At 42.8% G+C, this 22089-nt stretch overlaps 1 protein-coding gene across 3 annotated transcripts in view; it reads right to left on the bottom strand.

The window, feature by feature from the left end:
• TIE1 (tyrosine kinase with immunoglobulin like and EGF like domains 1) overlaps positions 1-16018 on the bottom strand; it is a gene marked incomplete at its 3' end in the record, with an annotated part of 68326 nt that extends 52308 nt beyond the window's left edge. The window contains 2 exon segments of one of the 3 annotated variants that reach the window (XM_056533026.1): positions 4336-4785; positions 15726-16018. In XM_056533026.1, the coding sequence (XP_056389001.1) occupies positions 4336-4396 (61 nt within the window). 3 annotated transcript variants of the gene reach the window in all.
• Between the last annotated feature and the right edge of the window lie 6071 nt (positions 16019-22089).

The following is a 22089-nucleotide window of genomic DNA, read 5'->3' as shown; positions in this document are numbered from 1 at the left end:
GTAGGGAAACACTGGTATAGAAGAAGTTTTCATCCTTGTAAATCACCATCTAGAATGTTCACAATATCTGATAATGGTGACCGATTGATTCTATTCACCTGCCCTATAGTCTGCCTTGTCACAGCCTAACATGACTGACATTGCATTTATACTACACAGCAGATGAGATACAATATAATTAAGTGCTGCCCCTTTAAGAACCCTTTTCAATGTAACAATGTGGCTGTTGTTTCATCTCCCTATGAGAATACCGCCCATCCATCCTTTGTATCCTATTATATGTTCATTTTGTGTAACTTTTTAAAGGGGCATTATTATTATTATTAATTTTTTTATCAACTGGTGTCAGAAAGTTAAAGGGGAATTCCGGGTCAAAACTTTTTTTTTATATATATATCAACTGGCTCCGGAAAATTAAACAGATTTGTAAATTACTTCTATTAAAAAATCTTAATCATTCCAATAGTTATTAGCTTCTGAAGTTGAGTTGCTGTTTTCTGTCTAACTGCTCAATGATGATGTCACGTCCCGGGAGCTGTGCAGTTCCTATGGGGATATTTTCCCATCATGCACAGCTCCCGGGACGTGACATCATCAATGAGCAGTTAGACAGAAAACTTAAGCAGCTCATAAGTACTGAAAGGATTAAGATTTTTTTTTATAGAAGTAATTTACAAATCTGTTTAACTTTCCGGAGCCAGTTGACATATAAAAAAAAGTTTTTGCCTGGATAACCCCTTTAATGTTACTATTCATTCACAGCAAGCAGAAATCTTGGTAAGTAACTTAAAGGGGTTATCCAGGCAAAAACTTTATATATCTCAACTGGCTCCAGAAAGTTAAAAAGATTTGTAAATTACTTCTATTAAAAAAAATCTTAATCCTTTCAGTACTTATGAGCTGCTTAAGTTGAGTTGTTATTTTATGTCTAAGTGCTCTCTGATGACACGTGTCTCGGGAACTGTCCAGGGTAGAAGCAAATCCCCATAGCAAACCTCTTGTACTCTGTGCAGTTCCCAAGACAAGCAGAGATGTCAGCAGAGAGCACTATTGCCAGACAGAAAAGAATGACTCAACTTCAGCAGCTGATAATTATATGCAGGATTAAGATTTTTTTAATAGAAGTAATTTACAAATCTGTTTAACTTTCTGGAGCTAGTTGAGATAGTATATATATATATAAATAAGAAAAAAAGTTTTTTCCTGGAATACCCCTTTAAATGGGGTATGTAAGAAATATGCTAAATTTGTCATTTTATTACTCACTATTATCACAAACTCTGTTGTCAGTGAGTGGAAATTTTTCATTTAAAGGCTGGATGTCAGTCCATAGCTGGGAGTTGTTACAGTGTATCAGTATGGAGATGGATTCCAGGACAGGAGAAATAAATGTGACTTTTGTCTAGACTGATAGATTGTAACAAACCCATCAGCTGTGTGAAGGAGCATAGGTCAGGATGGGTTTTCATCTTTGAATTTAAAGGGGTACTCCGGTGGAAAACAAACGTTTTCAAATCAACTGATCCCAGAAAATTCGACAGATTTGTATATTACTTCTATATAAAAATCTTAACCCTTCCAGTACCTATCAGCTGCTGTATGCTCCACAGGAAGTTGTGTAGTTCTTTCCAGTCTGACCACAGTGCTCTCTGCTGACACCTCTGTCCGTGTCAGGAATAGTGTTGAGCATGAATATTCGCAATGCAAATTTTTATCGCGAATATCGGCACTTCGCGATTTCGCGAATATTTAGAATATAGTGCTATATATTCGTGATGATGAATGTTCTTTTTTTTTTGTTTAGGTTTTTTTTCAGTGGGTCTGTTTTTTATTTTTATTTTTTTTTTTTCACATGCAAATTTTCGCAAGGAAAAAAAAGTGAATGAACATAGCAAATATTCGAATTTCGCGAACATAGGACAAATAATCGTCAATATATTCGCGAAATATCGCAAATTCGAATATGGCCCCTGCTGCTCATCACTAGTCAGGAACTGTCCAGAGTAGAAGCAAATCCCCATAGCAAACATCTCCTGCTCTGGACAGTTCCTGATATGGACAGAGGTGTCAGCAGAGAGCACTGTGGTCAGACAGGAAAGAACTACGCAACTTCCTGTGGAGCATACAGCAGCTGATAATTACTGGAAGGATTAGGATTTTTACATGGAAGTAATTTACAAATCTGTATAACTTTCTGGCACCCGATGATTTAAAAACATTTGTTTTCAACCGAAGTACTTCTCTAAGCAATGTTTCTATTCACTCACAGCAAGCAGAAATCGTACTAAGCACACAGTACGTTAGAAATCAGATTTTTTCACTATTTTTAACGTCTCTGTTTTCAGTGACTGGAAACGTGTTTGTGTCTTTTTTTTTGTTTTTTGTTTCTTTATATACAAAAGGCTAAAACCCCATCCTGTTTACATAAAGGTGTTACAGTGTATCAGGATAGGTAAGTCTGGAGTGCAGGACAGGGGACATATAGAGGATGTGCTTGTATCTCACAGAGGATTGTTTAGACCAGTAGTCTCCAAGCTGTGAACCTTCAATGTCCAGGCATGCTGGGAGTTGTAGTTCTACAGTTTGGAGACCACTGGTTTTGACTTGTAACAGTGTTTCCCAACCAGGGAGCCTCCAGCTGTTGAAAAACTATAACTCCCAGCATGCCCGGACAGCCAAAGGCCAATATTTCCCGGCCAGAGTGCCTCCAGCTGTTGCAAAACCACAACTCCCAGCATGCCCGGACAGCCAAAGGCCAATATTTCCCAGCCAGAGTGCCTCCAGCTGTTGCAAAACCACAACTCCCAGCATGCCTGGACAGCCAAAGGCCAATATTTCCCTGCCAGAGTGCCTCCAGCTGTTACAAAACCACAACTCCCAGCATGCCTGGACAGCCAAAGGCCAATATTTCCCGGCCAGAGTGCCTCCAGCTGTTGCAAAACCACAACTCCCAGCATGCCTGGACAGCCAAAGGCCAATATTTACCAGCCAGAGTGCCTCCAGCTGTTGCAAAACCACAACTCCCAGCATGCCTGGACAGCCAAAGGCCAATATTTCCCAGCCATAGTGCCTCCAACGGTTGCAAAACCACAACTCCCAGCATGCCCGGACAGCCAAAGGCTGTCCGGGCATTCTGGGAGTTGTAGTTTTGCAACAGCTGGAGGCACCCCGGTTGGGAAACACCGACTTGTAGACTAGATCAGGATGATGAATATAAACAGTGAAGCAGAAATCTTGGGAAGTAATTATAACAAGGTTTATTAAAAAGTTGATTAACTTTTCATTTTACGGTACTGTTTTCAAGACCTCTGCTTGCTGTCAGTAAGTGAAAACATTTTGTTTTATGTTGATACAGTGTGAGTACGTGTATATAACAGGTAGTATCCATTGGCTTCACTGAAACATTGAAACAAAATCATCACTGGTATGAGCAGGTCCAAACAACGAATGTTCACTGACAACAAGCACAGGCAGAGATCTTGAAATTATAGGGGTTATACAGGATTTAAAAAAAAGCAATATATATATATATATATATATATATATATATATATAGACTTTATCTCAAAAACAGCACCACTCCCTGTCCTTAGATTGTGTGTGGTATTACAACTCAATGCTATACAGTTCAATGGAGCTGATCTGCAATACCATAAACAAACTGAGGACAAAAGTGGCGCTATTTCTGGAAGAAAGCAGCTATGTTATTTTTTTGTTTTGTTTTTTAAAGAAATCCAGGTTATTACTTGTCGTCTGCATTACTCTGGTGTAGTCCTATTCAAGATGAGGTCATAAATTTAAAGGGGTATTCCAAGAAAAAACTTCATATTATATATATATATATATATATATATATATATATATATATATATATATATCAACTGGCTCCAGAAAGTTAAACAGATTTGTAAATTACTTCTATTAAAAAATATTAATCCTTTCAATAATTATCAGCTGCTGAAGTTGAGTTATTCTTTTCTGTCTGGCAACAGTGCTCTCTGCTGACATCTCTGCTTGTCTCGGGAACTGCACAGTTTAGAAGAGGTTTGCTATGGGGATTTGCTTCTAAACTGGGCGGTTCCCGAGACAGGTGTCATCAGAGAGCACTTAGACAGAAAAGAACAACTCAACTTCAGCAGCTCATAAGTACTGAAAGGATGAAGATTTTTTTTTTTATAGAAGTATTTTACAAATCTGTTTAACTTTCTGGAGCCAGTTGATATATAAAAAAAAGTTTTTTCCTAAATAACCCCTTTAATGAGTGCCCCCCCCCCCATGAGATCACATGACGCATAATTTATCTAACCATTATTGGGAACGAAATCTTGTTTTTACCTATTTCCGTGGAAAGCAAAGATCCTATTACGAAAAGCAGATAATGGAGCCGCCTCCGCATTGTCCTAAATCCGATCCAGAGGTGAGAAGGTCCCGGTGCCGTCCACGTGTCCAGGAATCACATCCACATCTTGTCACCTCCAGACACTAAAGGTCAAAACACAAAAATATTCCAAAAATATCACCCCAGAAATTCCATCCAATACCAGAAAACCAGCGTCAGTGATGAAAGTGATGGCGGCGATATCCGATGAGATGGCGTCAATAATCGATTGGTTGTTACAATGTATCCGGCCGTGGACCCCCGTCACATGATCACCTGCTCCTCCATAGATCGTCGGCTGGTACTACAAATCCCAGATTGTTAAGGAGGAATATTCCTCAGCCGGACCCCCAGCTCTGCTCCCTGTGACTTTCTCACGTTCGCCCACCTCGGACTTCTATAGAGTTCTGGGATTTGGACATGGAAAGAGGAAAAAGGCGTCACAGAGGAGCGAAGCACAGGAAGCGCCGGAGCTCAGCACTCAGCACAGGCCTCGGAGTATAGGAAATCACAATGTGACTAAGTCTGGGAAAAGAAGATGACCGAGCCCCCCGCCCCCGACTTCCCTGAGAGCGAACACATTGTTATATTATACACCACAGACCGGGATGATAACAGATAGGACTCAGCCTGCAGGTGACCCCCCCTCTCCACATCAGAATATCAGATATTGATTGAACATCTATAGATCTATATGAGGAACCAAAGCATTGTGGGTAACTTCTTATCACAGAAAACAACTCAACTTCCTGTAATCCGGGCACATTCCATTATATTGTCCTGGAGAATAAAGACGTTTGTTTACTGCAGTGAAGTAAGAAGATCAGATAAAGTGACATAAAAAGTCAGAACTACAACTACTATATACATCAGATACAATTATATAGAAATCCAACTGTATTATACTCCAGAGCTGTACTCACTATTCTGCTGGTGAGGTCACTGTGTACATACATTACATTACTTATCCTGTACTGATCCTGAGTTATATCCTGTATTATACCCCAGAGCTGTACTCACTATTCTGCTGGTGAGGTCACTGTGTACATACATTACATTACTTATCCTGTACTGATCCTGAGTTATATCCTGCATTATACTCCTGAGCTGTACTCACTATTCTGCTGGTGAGGTCACTGTGTACATACATTACATTACTTATCCTGTACTGATCCTGAGTTATATCCTGTATTATACTCCAGAGCTGTACTCACTATTCTACTGGTGAGGTCACTGTGTACATACATTACATTACTTATCCTGTACTGATCCTAAGTTATATCCTGTATTATACTCCAGAGCTGTACTCACTATTCTGCTGGTGAGGTCACTGTGTACATACATAACATTACTTATCCTGTACTGATCCTGAGTTATATCCTGTATTATACTCCAGAGCTGTACTCACTATTCTGCTGGTGAGGTCACTGTGTACATACATTACATTACTTATCCTGTACTGATCCTGAGTTATATCCTGTATTATACTCCAGAGCTGTACTCAATATTCTGCTGGTGAGATCACTTAGTACATACATTACATTACTTATCCTGTACTGATCCTGAGTTATATTCTGTATTATACTCCAGAGCTGTACTCAATATTCTGCTGGTGAGATCACTGTGTACATACATTACATTACTTATCCTGTACTGATCCTGAGTTATATCCTGTATTATACTCCAGAGCTGTACTCACTATTCTGCTGGTGAGGTCACTGTGTATATATACATTACATTACTTATCCTATACTGATCCTGAGTTATATCCTGTATTATACTCCAGAGCTGTACTCACTATTCTGCTGGTGAGGTCACTGTGTACATACATTACATTACTTATCCTGTACTGATCCTGAGTTATATCCTGTATTATACTCCAGAGCTGTACTCACTATTCTGCTGGTGAGGTCACTGTGTACATACATGACATTACTTATCCTGTACTGATCCTGAGTTATATCCTGTATTATACTCCAGAGCTGTACTCACTATTCTGCTGGTGAGATCACTGTGTACATACATTACATTACTTATCCTGTACTGATCCTGTGTTATATCCTGTATTATACTCCAGAGCTGTACTCACTATTCTGCTGGTGAGGTCACTGTGTACATACATTATATTACTTATCCTGTACTGATCTTGTTATGTCCTGTATTATACTCCAGAGCTGTACTCACTATTCTGCTGGTGAGGTCACTCTGTATATATACATTACATTACTTATCCTGTACTGATCCTGAGTTATATCCTGTATTATACTCCAGAGCTGTACTCACTATTCTACATTACTTATCCTGTACTGATCCTGAGTTATATCCTGTATTATACTCCAGAGCTGTACTCACTATTCTGCTGGTGAGGTCACTGTGTACATACATTACATTACTTATCCTGTACTGATCCTGACTTATATCCTGTATTATACTCCAGAGCTGTACTCACTATTCTGCTGGTGAGGTCACTGTGTACATACATTACATTACTTATCCTGTACTGATCCTGAGTTATATCCTGTATTATACTCCAGAGCTGTACTCAATATTCTGCAGGTGAGGTCACTGTGTACATACATTACATTACTTATCCTGTACTGATCCTGAGTTATATCCTGTATTATACTCCAGAGCTGTACTCACTATTCTGCTGGTGAGGTCACTGTGTACATACATTACATTACTCATCCTGTACTGATCCTGAGTTATATCCTGTATTATACCCCAGAGCTGTACTCACTATTCTGCTGGTGGGGTCACTGTGTACATACATTACATTACTGATCCTGTACTGATCCTGAGTTATATCCTGTATTATACTCCAGAGCTGTACTCAATATTCTGCTGGTGAGATCACTGTGTACATACATTACTGATCCTGTACTGATCCTGAGTTATATCCCGTATTATACTCCAGAGCTGTACTCACTATTCTGCAGGTGAGGTCACTGTGTACATACATTACATTACTTATCCTGTACTGATCCTGAGTTATATCCTGTATTATACTCCAGAGCTGTACTCACTATTCTGCTGGTGAGGTCACTGTGTACATACATTACATTACTTATCCTGTACTGATCCTGAGTTATATTCTGTATTATACTCCAGGGCTGCACTTATAATTCTGCTGGAGAAATCACAGGGTAGTGTGCGGCTCTATCTTCTTGGCCTCATCAGCGCAGGACACTTCATATAGTAGACGCTGAATTTCGTTTTGGTTTATTTTTTGGATGGTTCTAGAAGTAGTGGGAGAGCGGAGAATATGTTCAGGAACCAAGGAAATGAGGAACAATAGAGCGAGGTAAAGTCTGGGCCACGTAGATTGTGCGGTAGATTTTACACATGGAGGCACATTGTTCCCTCCGCGCTCACACGATGGCGATCACTGGAGACGTCTTCTGTTTATTTTCTGGACTCTCTGATCAGCTTCCAGTGTTCTGGATTTCCCAGGATATGAGCCAAAAAAACAAAATGGCCCCTGGTCTCTGATCAGTACTAGTGGGGGTCACAGGGGTAAGTGGGTGGATCACAGGTACTACTGAAGTACAGGGGTCACTATTAATAATTCCCCCCTGTGCTTCCATACAGGATTAATGCCCCCAGTGCCCCATATAGTAATAATGCCCTCTTTGCCCATGCAGTAATAATGCTCCCTGGGCCCCCATAAATTAATAATAACCCTGGGCCCCCCATACAGTAATAATGCCCCTGGGCCCCCCATACAGTAAGAATGCCCCTGGGCTCGGCAGTTGATGACTTATCCTGTGTAAATTAGTTCAGCTTTCCGGTGCTCCCGTGGGCTGGAAAAGGTGGATACAGTCCTAGGAAAGAGTCCCCTAGGACTGTATCCACCTTTTCCAGCCCACGGGAGCACCTGAAAGCTGAACTAATTTATGCAGGATAAGCCATCAACTGCCGAGCTGAGAAGTTTGTGACTAATCGAATTTACTGTAAGTTCGCTCATCTCTATACACAACAACAGACAGAACCTGCCCCATTTATATGAGTTGGAGTTGCTAATGGGCATTCTCTGTGACCTTTTCAGAGGTCATTCTACACGAAGGTTGAAGGCTGATATCTGCAGTGAATGGTGGTGGATCCAGTGTTATCTATATATTGCTGTCACCTTTCACTGTGCTCCTGTCTGTGCTATGAAGAAAGGCATTATGGGAAAATGATCTGTACACAACAGGAAACTGCAGCTTAGATTTAGACCTAATGGCCAGAATGGAAACTGCAAAAAATGTGTTCAACATAAAAGCCTGATGTAACCAATAGGACATTTTCTGGTGACACTTTCCCTTTAATAAGAGGCACAGCCATGGGGGGGGGGGGGGGGGGGGGAATAGCAATAGCTCACTATCCCTTATCAAGAAATCCTTGAGTCTCTTCTTGTGTCAAGTTTTATATATTCTTCAGAGTCATTTCTTTTTGGGTGGATGACAACTAGGGATGAGCGAATCGAATCTGACGAATCCAAATTCGTTACGAATTTCAGGAAAAATCCGAATATCACCGTGATTCGATCGCACCAATGGTTTCATTAAACTCCATTTAGTGCGGTCCAGGCTCCAGGACATCTAAGATGGCGGCTCCACATGTCAGGACATCGGGCAAGGCGGGATGACCCTGAATCACATCGGTGTTGCGAGCGTTCAGGGTCCTGAAGCAGACACTGTTGGGGAACCTGAGGAGGACATCAGTGACGTGCACACAACTGTTGATGATGATGAATTGGGAGCCGGGTGCAGAAGGGGCTTCATCATCATCAGGAGAAGAGAGTTGCAGGTTGCCCCTGAGGCAGCAGCTGAGTCAGCAAGGCGGTAGCACGGTTGGCAGTCAGCATGGTGGCAGAAGTGGAAATTCTGGAGCCAAACGTGCCCGGGGGAGACCACCTGCTTCACAGCAGCCTACCTTCCCGGGAGGTAGTGCAACAGGGGTCTCTGGAGTTGGCGGCAGTAGTAGTGCAGATTGTTGGGGGGGAAATCATCTACTCTGCGGTCTGGCAGTTTTTCATCAAGTATCCTGAGGATGTTAACATGGCCACATGCAATTTAAAAAAATATCTTTAATCTATTCAATTGTGAGGCCCTATGGTCTCATCAGGCTGCGGCCACCTCCAGGCTGGGTCATTCTGTCACCATATGGTCTCCTCCAGCAGCCGCCACCTCCAGGCTTGGTCATTTTGCCACATTTTGGTCTCCTCATGCTGCTGGCACATTACATACAATTTTTAATGTTAATCTATTTAAAATCTTCAATTTTAATTTTAAAATATATCTTCAATCTTTTCAATTGTGAGGCCCTAGGGTCTTGTCAGGCTGCTGCCACCTCCAGGCTTGGTCATTCTGTCACATTTTGGTCTCCTCAAGCTGGTGCCACTTCCAGACTGTGTCATTGTGCCGCCATGTGGTCGCCTCATGCTGCTGGGACATTACATAAACATTTTCATGTTAATCTATTTAAAATCTGCAATTAAAATTTTAAAATATATCTTTAATCTTTTCAATTGTGAGGCCCTATGGTCTCATCAGGCTGTTGCCACCTCCAGGCTGTGTCATTCAGCCACTATATGGTCTCTTCACACTGATGCCACCTCCAGGTTCTGTCATTGTGCTGCTCTGCGACATTGATTCTAATAGCGACGCCTCTGATCTACATGAATAGCAGTATTATTTCACTACCCCAGCACACTCCATATGCGTGTTACAGCTCTCTCTAGGCCAGAAATAGCCGTTTTTAACAGCGATTTGCCGCAAATAAATTCCGACCAAACACAATTTTTTTTTCGGAAAATTCGGCGAATCAGCAGAATCAAATTTTTCAAAAATTCGCTCATCTCTAATGACAACCAATATGGCCGCCAGTTGTTTGTCATCTACAAGTAACAGCTGTACAGAGGCGACTAATAATCTCTTCTAGAGGTTCCATCCAGTGCGCACTGCGGAATTGTGTTTCTATTTTTATGATAATATTTCATTGTTGTTTTCTTGCTGGACCCTTCAGATGCTTCGGGGGCTCACGTGGGTCACTTCATCTCCAGAGCCCAGATACCAGAACAATAGGGAGGAAGTCTGGGTAATGTCTCCCCCCACGGCCGTCTTGGGTTCGGGGGTCCCTGGACTCGGCCTTAGAAGTTGTTTTCTTTCCTGTAATTCATCTCCGCCTGGCACGGAGCCGACTCCGCTCTATACACAGCGCCGCCATCACAGTCCTCATACGAGGATTTATAGAAAGAAGAAAATATTTAGGAGATAATTCTTGAATTCCTGGATTGTTTTTTATTCCTTAAATAAATGATATTATTCCTTATTGTTATATAACATCCTTACAGATTAAAGGGGGTTTTGAACCAACTAAATTGCAGCCGTATGGCCAGGACAGGGGTCCCAGGATGCATTGATGCCCACGTATTCAGAGAAACCACAGCCTAGATACAATAGTGATACATCAGCTTAATGATCATGTGACCATAGAAACCACAGCCTAGATACAATAGTGATACATCAGCTTAATGATCATGTGACCATAGAAACCACAGCCTAGATACAATAGTGATACATCATCTTAGTGTAACCATAGCCTAGATACAATAGTGATACATCATCTTAGTGTAACCACAGTCTAGATACAATAGTGATACATCCTCTTAATGATCATGTGACCATAAAAACCACAGCCTAGATACAATAGTGATACATCATCTTAGTGTAACCACAGCCTAGATACAATAGGAATACAGCCTCTTAGTGTAACCACAGCCTAGATACAATAGTGATACATCAGCTTAATGATCATGTGACCATAGAAACCACCGCCTAGATACAATAGTGATACATCAGCTTAATGATCATGTGACCATAGAAACCACAGCCTAGATACAATAGTGATACATCAGCTTAATGATCATGTGACCATAGAAACCACAGCCTAGATACAATAGTGATACATCAGCTTAATGATCATGTGACCATAGAAACCACAGCCTAGATACAATAGTGATACATCATCTTAGTGTAACCATAGCCTAGATACAATAGTGATACATCATCTTAGTGTAACCACAGTCTAGATACAATAGTGATACATCCTCTTAATGATCATGTGACCATAAAAACCACAGCCTAGATACAATAGTGATACATCATCTTAGTGTAACCACAGCCTAGATACAATAGGAATACAGCCTCTTAGTGTAACCACAGCCTAGATACAATAGTGATACATCAGCTTAATGATCATGTGACCATAGAAACCACCGCCTAGATACAATAGTGATACATCAGCTTAATGATCATGTGACCATAGAAACCACCGCCTAGATACAATAGTGATACATCATCTTAGTGTAACCACAGCCTAGATACAATAGTGATACATCATCTTAGTGTAACCACAGCCTAGATACAATAGGAATACAGCCTCTTAGTGTAACCACAGCCTAGATACAATAGTGATACATCAGCTTAATGATCATGTGACCATAGAAACCACAGCCTAGATACAATAGTGATACATCAGCTTAATGATCATGTGACCATAAAAACCACAGCCTAGATACAATAGTGATACATCATCTTAGTGTAACCATAGCCTAGATACAATAGTGATACATCATCTTAGTGTAACCACAGTCTAGATACAATAGTGATACATCCTCTTAATGATCATGTGACCATAAAAACCACAGCCTAGATACAATAGTGATACATCATCTTGGTGTAACCACAGTCTAGATACAATAGTGATACATCCTCTTAATGATCATGTGACCATAGAAACCACCGCCTAGATACAGTAGTGATAATTCATCTTAGTGTAACAACAGCCTAGATACAATAGTGATACATCATCTTAGTGTAACCATAGCCTAGATACAATAGTGATACATCATCTTAGTGTAACCACAGTCTAGATACAATAGTGATACATCATCTTAATGATCATGTGACCACAGAAACCACAGCCTAGATACAACAGTGATACACCATCTTAATGATCATGTGACCATAGAAACCACAGCCTAGATACAATAGTGATACATCATCTTAATGATCATGTGACCATAGAAACCACCGCCTAGATACAGTAGTGATACATCATCTTAAAGGAGAACTATCGTTCAGGAACACTTGTCCCCTATCCATAAGTGTCTGATCATGGGGGGTCTGACTGCTGGGACACCCTGTGTTCTCCTGCACGGCACCCCCGCAGTCCCCAGGAAGAGAGCGAGTCGACCCCTGCAGGAAGCAGCAGCCAACACCCCCCTCCATGTATTACTATGAGAAAGCCGGAGAGCCGGGGTCCCATGCAGGAGATTGCGAGGGGTCCCAGCAGTCGTACCCGCCACCATCTATAACTTATCTACTAACCTTTGGAGGATAAAATTTTCGGCCCGATATTTCACTTTTAATAATTGTGTAATATATATGTATTTATACAGAGTGTAAAGGGTTATGATTTCTACTTTTACTGTAGCAAGATGAATGATGCCTTGGTCACTTGATCCTCCTAACCAGTGGTTGGAAGGGAAGTCCCTCGTCCAACCTCTCTCTATAAAAAACGAAATAGTGGACCCAAAACCTTTTAGTGCAGGGGTCTCCAAACTTTGGTTCTCTAGAAGTTGCAAAACTACAACTCCCAGCATGCCCAGACAGCCATTGGACATCACTTTGTCAGTCATCTAGGCCTGGCTTATGGGAGAGCAACATCTCCTAGCCCTACGCAGTCACAAAGTGTGCACATTTACAAGCTCTGCTATTATTAGGCTTACTGTACCTACACAGTGCCGGAACGTCATGAAGGTTTTTTTTACTGCAACATTTCGGGTATAATGGGTGTAAATAAAAGTCTACATTTTGCCCATAATAAACCAATCTGTAAAGACCCTCAGCAGTAGTTTTAGTAACTTTGGGCTGAGAACATATTTCATCTGCATTAGTCATTAAATGTAATAAAATGCTCCTCAGAAATTGCTAAATTCACTAAAGCTGCTAAAACAGCATTTAAAGGGACAGTGACCAAATATCCATTCATCTGGCTCATAAGTTGTAACATTCCAAACTGTATCAAAACAATTGTATTGTACTGGAATTGCACAGAACATTTCAGTAAATATGTTAAAAAATATTTAATGGAATCCTTGTGTCTAGAGGTCTCATTCCTGCACCTCAGGAACAACTCCTAGACAAAAGATAGTAGTTGGGTCACAGAGAATATCTGGTTAGCTCCACCACCCTGTAATGCGGCTTAACAGTTGAAGGACTACAACCACTACTTTCCCATCCAGGGTGCCTCCAGCTGTTGCAAAACTACAACTCTCAGCAGGCCCGGACAGCCTTAGGCTGGTGTTTCCCAACCAGTGTGCCTCCATCTGTTGCAAAACTACAACTCCCAGCATGCCCGGACAGCTTTAGGCCAGTGTTTCCCAACCAGTGTGCCTCCAGCTATTGCAAAACTACAACTCCCAGCATGCCCGGACAGCTTTAAAGGAGTACTCTAGTGCAGAGTATTCCTGCTCCGTTCTGCCCGAGCTGCAAAATAAATGAAAATGAACCATCATTCACCTCCCTGGGTTCCCGCGGAGCGCCACTACAGCTGATCGGTACTCCAGTGCATCTCCTTCATACTTCCGGGTGTAACGAAGCGTCACATGGCGCTCAGCCTATCGCCGGCCGAGGCTGAACATCGCGGCGGCCGGCGATAGGCTGAGCGCCATGTGACGCTTCGTTACACCCGGAAGTATGAAGGAGATGCACTGGAGTACCGATCAGCTGTAGTGGCGCTCCGCGGGAACCCAGGGAGGTGAAGATGGTTCATTTTCATTTATTTTGCAGCCCGGGCAGAACGGAGCAGGAATACTCTGCACTAGAGTACTCCTTTAAGCCAGTGTTTCCCAACCAGTGTGCCTCCAGCTATTGCAAAACTACAACTCCCAGCATGTCCGGACAGCCTTAAGCTGGTGTTTCCCAAACCAATGTGCCTCCAGCTATTGCAAAACTACAACTCCCAGCATGCCCAGACAGCTTTAGGCTGGTGTTTCCCAACCAGTGTGCCTCCAGCTATTGCAAAACTACAACTCCCAGCATGTCCGGACAGCCTTAAGCTGGTGTTTCCCAAACCAATGTGCCTCCAGCTATTGCAAAACTACAACTCCCAGCATGCCCAGACAGCTTTAGGCTGGTGTTTCCCAACCAGTGTGCCTCCAGCTATTGCAAAACTTCAACTCCCAGCATGTCCGGACAGCCTTAAGCTGGTGTTTCCCAACCAGTGTGACTCCAGCTGTTGCAAAACTACAACTCCCTGCAAACCCGGACTTGGGCCATTGTTTTTAAACCGGTGATTTTCCAACTTTTCCAAAACTACAACTTCCAGCATGCCCGGACAGCCTTTGGCTGTCCGGGTATGCTGGAAGGTGTAGTTTTGCAGCAGCTGGAGGCACCCTGTATGGGGAACACTGCAGTAAGGCTGTCTGGGCATGCTGGGAGTCTTAGTTTTGCAATAGCTGGAGGCACACTGGTTGGGGAACATGGCAGTAAAGCTGTCTGGGCCTGCTGGGAGATGTAATTTTGCAACAGCTGGAGGCACACTGGTTTTGAAACACTGCCTTATAAGACAAAACCCATCCCGGGCCGGTGCCAGGATTCCGGTTTATCCTCATTTGACCAAGAAGTGTCAAATATTAATGGAGAAAATAGTTCTTGGTGTAATCGTCTTGCGGTTTGTTCAGGCTCCTCGGGGGGTTAAGTTCTTGGCTTCTCCTTCTTCTCCCTTTGTCTGGAGACGTCTTCCTGTTATTGTTGAGGACAGTCGTGGAGTTTTCTTCACATCCTGAGACTCCTTGTGCCGCTGATTCTCAGGCTGCAGGTCCTGGTGTTGTTGAGGATGTCACCGCTTTGTCTTCAGGTTCCTCGCGTAGTAAATGGCGCGCCCTCCGCTTCCTGCTCCAGTCCTAGAAATATGGAGGAGGCCACGAGGATGAGGAGGAGAAATTCATAACACAAATAGAGAAACACGGCCGCACATCCACCATTTGTAATTTCATCTACTTTCTTCTCAGGATCATTAAAAAACTAACAGGTTGTTATTAAAAAGTTTGATCAAAAAGTGCAAATCCACTCGGCACGTCAAGGCCACCTCGTCAGAGTGGGTCCCTAACCTGACACTGGCGTAGGGACCACAGCCTCCGAGACCCCATGCCCAACGGGGGGAACGACCCAGTGGCCAGGCAGCCCCACTACTGCCCGACCAAGCCCCTGACTCTGGGCTGCACCCACCCCCCCCGCAGACAAAGCATTACAGAAACAATGGCCGCCGCAGAGAACCGCACCAGTATGAAACCTACCATGTGCTCCCCGCCAGTATGTACATTTGTAGTTAGACAACATACAGCAGTCGGCACTTCAACCCTATTCTATAGCATTATTCCTTGGACACTGGGTTAGCACAATGCAGGTTTCCTCCCGGGGAACCGTGAAGCACTGGAGCTGCACCTGCTGCGCTGCGGAAAACCATCGAATAGGAAGAAGTCCTTACAAATCCAACAAAGCAGAAATAATGGGCCGTATTCACCAGCTTAAAAGTGCAGAACGGTGCTTGATTCTTTATTTTCAGAGGTGCAGAACATCTCACAAGAGCTCCAGCATGAACGCCTCATCAGACCCTGCCCTCTTAGGTGCATATCCCCTTAAATACTCTCACCTGTGACGTGCACGGAGGAGGGACCAGCAGGCTTACAAAGATAACATATGAAATACAATAAAACCATAAAAATACTCTTTAGGCAATGCAATTTCTTCTGTTTTTACAGTGTGTTGTATTATCTGGGCTCTGTATGGTTGTATTATCTGGGCTCTGTATGGTTGTATTATCTGGGCTCTGTATGGTTGTATTATTTGGGCTCTGTATGGTTGTATTATCTGGGCTCTGTATGGTTGTATTATCTGGGCTCTGTATGGTTGTATTATTTGGGCTCTGTATGATTGTATTATCTGGGTGCTGTACGGTTGTCTTATCTGGGCGCTGTATGGTTGTATTATCTGGGCTCTGTATGGTTGTATTATCTGGGTGCTGTACGGTTGTATTATCTAGGCTCTGTATGGTTGTATTATATGGGCGCTGTATGGTTGTATTATCTGGGCTCTGTATGGTTGTATTATCTGGGCTCTGTATGGTTGTATTATCTGGGCTCTGTATGGTTGTATTATATGGGCTCTGTATGGTTGTATTATCTGGGCTCTGTATGATTGTATTATCTGGGTGCTGTACGGTTGTATTATCTGGGCTCTGTATGGTTGTATTATCTGGGCTCTGTACGGTTGTCTTATCTGGGCGCTGTATGGTTGTATTATCTGGGCGCTGTATGGTTGTATTATCTGGGCTCTGTATGATTGTATTATCTGGGCGCTGTACGGTTGTATTATCTGGGCGCTGTATGGTTGTATTATCTGGGCAGTGTATGGTTGTATTATCTGGGTGCTGTATGGTTGTATTATCTGGGCGCTGTATGATTGTACTATCTGGGCGCTGTTTGGTTGTATTATCTGGGCACTGTACGGTTGTATTATCTGGGCTCTGTATGGTTGTATTATCTGGGCTCTGTACGGTTGTATTATCTGGGTGCTGTACGGTTGTATTATCTGGGCGCTGTATGGTTGTATTATCTGGGTGCTGTATGGTTGTATTATCTAGGCTCTGTATGGTTGTATTATCTGGATGCTGTATGGTTGTATTATCTGGGCTCTGTATGGTTGTATTATCTGGGCGCTGTACGGTTGTATTATCTGGGCGCTGTATGGTTGTATTATCTGGGCACTGTACGGTTGTATTATCTGGGCTCTGTACGGTTGTATTATCTGGGTGCTGTACGGTTGTATTATCTGGGCGCTGTATGTTTGTATTATCTGGGTGCTGTATGGTTGTATTATCTAGGCTCTGTATGGTTGTATTATCTGGATGCTGTATGGTTGTATTATCTGGGCTATGTATGGTTGTATTATCTGGGCGCTGTATGATTGTACTATCTGGGCACTGTACGGTTGTATTATCTGGGCTCTGTACGGTTGTATTATCTGGGTGCTGTACGGTTGTATTATCTGGGCACTGTACGGTTGTATTATCTGGGCTCTGTACGGTTGTATTATCTGGGTGCTGTACGGTTGTATTATCTGGGCGCTGTATGGTTGTATTATCTAGGCTCTGTATGGTTGTATTATCTAGGCTCTGTATGGTTGTATTATCTAGGCTCTGTATGGTTGTATTATCTAGGCTCTGTATGGTTGTATTATCTGGATGCTGTATGGTTGTATTATCTAGGCTCTGTATGATTGTATTATCTGGATGCTGTACGGTTGTATTATCTGGGCGCTGTATGGTTGTATTATCTGGGCGCTGTATGATTGTACTATCTGAGACCACTGTGTTGTAGTATTTGGGCATTATACAATATGTTATAAAAATGCAGCAAACAACCTAAAGCGGTGACTATCGGGCCCCATCTCTACATTCTTCTGGCACCGACCATATGATCTGATAATATAATGGGGTTTGTGGAGAGGGAAGTCCAGTCCAGCTCCGCACTATCCATAGACTGAGGACGACAAACTCTCCTGGGCCCCGGTCTGAGCCCCATAGCAGCTGCCTGTACAGCCTTGTCCACCATACGTTGGCATTGTACCCACTTAACTTGTATGTAGACCACAGGGTGAGGCCGGGTCTCCCATCCACATGGCTTCCCTATATTGTCGTACGCAGCTTCAGTTTGGGACTATTCCTAGATTATTGGAGTTTTTCCAGGCTTCTCCTCGAGCCGTTCAGTGTTGGGGTCAGGGGCGGCGGAGAGGTCTCAGGCAGCAGAAGTGGAGATAAAACTGCAGGAAATAGGAGGTGAAGGAGACAGATAATGGACCCCACCTATAGGGAAAGCGCTTAAAATAGCAAATCCATGGAACTGAGTGATAGTCACATTGTATTCTGCAGAACATTTCCAGGGATTCTTCATCCATGGGCGCAGACTGTTGTATGGGGGCACCTGGGGGCTGGCGGAGTATGAATGTCTCTGACACCCCTGGGGTGATTTGCCAGACGGCCTCCAATGACAGAACCCTTGGAATGGGTCATCCACACCCTATATACCTGCTTTGTTTCCATTCAATGGATAAACCATTGTTCTGACCCCGCTCCGCTCTCACAGCTGGGGGGTCGGTGCAGTGTCTCGGGCATAGGCAATCTTCTCTCATACTGGATTTCTGACTCCTGCTGACAAATTTTACAAACCCATCAGAAAGACTGAATCTAAGCAGTGAATATTTTTATCCACTGACAGCAAGCAGAGATCTTGAAAAAAAGTGCAAAATTGTGTGTAGTGTGAAGCCTATTAGACCGATATCATGTCGGGCATTTTATTTATTCACCTCTATATAGTAAAGCTTTGGTGTTTAGAGACTGTGATACATGTGACCCAAACTGTTGCAAATGTAATTAGACCTAGAAGTAGATCTAGGCTGGAAAGCTCTGCAATAGTGCCACCTAGTGGTCAGTCCCTGCAGCTGCAAATTCACTTGAGTTAACAAAACTGCAAGTGGTGAAGCTAGAGGCGCAGCCAAAAAGTACTAATTCACACCTTACGGAATTGTTGCAGATTTTTTTTTACTTAAACGCTTAGTGAACAGTAAGGCAGTGTTTCCCAACCAGGGTACCTCCAGCTGTTGCAAAACTACAACACCCAGCATGTCCAGACAGCCTAAGGCCAGTGTTACCCAAGCAGTATGCTTCCAGCTGTGGCAAAACTACAATTCCCAGCATGCCCGGACAGCCAACGGCTGTCCGGGCAGGCTGGGAGTTGTAGTTTTGCAACAGCTGGAGGCACCCTGGTTGGGAAACACTGCAGTAAGGTTAAAGGGGTACTCCCGTGGAAAGCATTTTTTTTTTTTTTAATCAACTGGTGCCAGAAAGTTAAACAGATTTGTAAATTACTTCTATTAAAAAATCTTTACCCTTCCAGTACTTTTTAGCAGCTGTATGCTACAGAGGAAATTATTTTCTTTTTGAATTTCTTTCCAGTCTGACCACAGTGCTCTCTGCTGACACCTCTGTCCGTGTCAGGAACTGTCCAGAGCAGCATATGTTTGCTATGGGGATTTTCTCCTGCTCTGGACAGTTCCTGATATGGGCATCAGGTGTCAGCAGAGAGCACTGTGAACAAGACAAAAAAAAGAAATTAAAAAAGAAAATAATTTCCTCTGTAGCATACAGCTGCTAAAAAGTACTGGAAGGGTAAAGATTTTTTTAAATAGAAGTCATTTACAAATCTGCATAACTTTCTGGCACCAGTTGATTTAAAAAATGTTTGCTTTAAAATTTTGATTTAAAAAGATTTTTTTTTCCACCAGAGTACCCCTTTAAGTTTCTTTTACAAAAAAATTTTTTATAAATAAATAAATGCTTAAATAAAAGCTGGCCTGTCATTTTGCTCTCCCAAGATGCAGTTTTTGTTGGTTTTTGTCTAGATTTCTGGTCAAGCGAATGCAAACATGCTGCCATTTTTTGAGAACTGTCACTGAGCCCAAAATTCCCTATTGATTTTTGGCTAATATCTGTGCGACTGTTATGCCGTTTTTGCATAATAAATAAAAAAAAATATATATATATATATATATATCCAATTGGTATAGGTCACAGCAAAAAGTATGCAGACTCCCAATTTCAAAAAGGCTGTGGTCTTTATTTAGGTCATCAGCAATGCAACGTTTCGGCTATAGTGTAGCCTATAGCCGAAACGTTGCATTGCTGATGACCTAAATAAAGACCACAGCCTTTTTGAAATTGGGAGTCTGCATACTTTTTGCTGTGACCTATACCAATTGGATGTTCTATATCTGGACTGGTTATCCGGATGGTCACGGGCATAAGAGCAGGGACTAGTGCTGTCTTCCTCCTTGGACGTATATATATATATATATATATATATATATATATATAAACAGGTATTTAACTCAGGGAGAGTTCACCACTCCTGGTGTGACGGAGCTTTCAAGGGCCACTAAGCACTCCGCAGGCATTCTGGATAGGGGAATATGCAAATCAGCTCATTACATCACCTTCTCAGGCGATGTTCCCTCAGCTTAGCTACAGTTACGGAATATAAAAAGCTAATCAGGATTAATGCCAAGCCAGAACTCTCTCTCCAGAAGGAAAGAGTACCCATCTGCAGACAGCTGTATATATATATATATATATATATATATATATATATATAAAGAAGTGTCTAAGTGATGAATCACAAGTCTTTTATTGTCCTGCGCTCCCGGGGGGATGTTGTGCACTGACTTCCCTGCCAGGTGCGCGGCCATTGTGATGTAAGCGTGCCGTCCCTGCGCTTCTGCACTAAACAAACACCCCACAGAATAATGCCGCCATTACTTCATATGATGTCCATTCCAAAATAACAGAATAGAGAAGAGTACGGCCATGTTCACACCTCGGAATTTCCGCACGGATTGGAATTCCGCACGGAGATTCTGCAGCAGCAGAGTCCCATTGTATTCAACCAGATTCTGCTGGGCTGTGCACACGGCAGAATTTCAGCGCAGACGTTTCTGACACGGAAATTTTGATTTCGAACCTGTCCATTCTTTCTGCGGACTCTGCACGGAATGCATTGCCGTCTATGAGATGGCGCATTCCTGTGCGGTCCTAGCGCCAGCACATTATGGCGGAGACCGCAGTCTTCGGAATGTCCGCATGGAGATTTTCCGTCCGGACATTCCGACGTGTGAACATAGCCTTACTATATTGACCTGAATGCCAGATCTTAGTAATAGTTGCTGTGTTGATCATGTTAACCCATTCTGGATCAGATCCCTACTGCAGTAGCGTGTGACGCTGATCATATGGGATCCTATTCAGGAGCAGTGTATTGTAAACAGCGCCATTTTATTCCACAAGATTAAAAAAAACATGGGGCACTCTGACACAAGAGATATTCTCAGACTCCGCCATAAGTATTGTTCCCATTCAGTGACTGCAAGCAGAGATCTTAAGCAACTAAAACACAAAGTAAGTGGAAGGTATCCAGTCATTGTAAATGTAACAATAACATTTTGTGCGACCTTGATGTGACCTGGAGAGGCAACTGGAAAGCACATGCGCGAATAATGGCGATTTTTCTGTATTAGACAGTGGGGGGCGCTGTAGGCCGTTAAGCAGACATGTATTGTGGGGCCGTCACCTTTAAAATGCATAAGTGAGTAAAGGAATGAATCTGCATCACATTTGTAAAGCTTGAACATTCCCGTGCGGAAACTATTGGGATGATTCAGGGACTTCAATACTTCCAGGATGATGACCCAGGACCGATCTCCGGTTATGACCTTCTTGAGGGATTTCCCCTCATTGGTCGCGGTTTGATGTCATTACCGACAGCAGAACATATTTTACCATGACTTGTCTAATGCCAAGATCCTGGGTCAATATCTCAGACACAGACAATCTCGGGCAAACATACATATGGTCCCCAGGAAGTTCCCCAGTCAGTCTCCTTCTCCCTCTGGCAGTCATAACTATAGTCCCCAGTATATTCCCAGGTCAGTCTCTTTCACCCTCTATCAATAATAAATACGGCCCCATTAAGATCTCCAGTCAATCTCCTTCACTCTCGGTCAAACATACATATAGTCTCCAGGAAGTTCCCCAGTCAGTCTCCTTCTCCC

The sequence above is a fragment of the Hyla sarda genome, chromosome 7 (genome assembly GCF_029499605.1).
Source record: "Hyla sarda isolate aHylSar1 chromosome 7, aHylSar1.hap1, whole genome shotgun sequence".
Classification (NCBI taxonomy): Eukaryota; Metazoa; Chordata; class Amphibia; order Anura; family Hylidae; genus Hyla; species Hyla sarda.
Note: the sequence above shows the minus strand (reverse complement) of the source record. Positions and strands in the feature narration are given on the sequence as shown.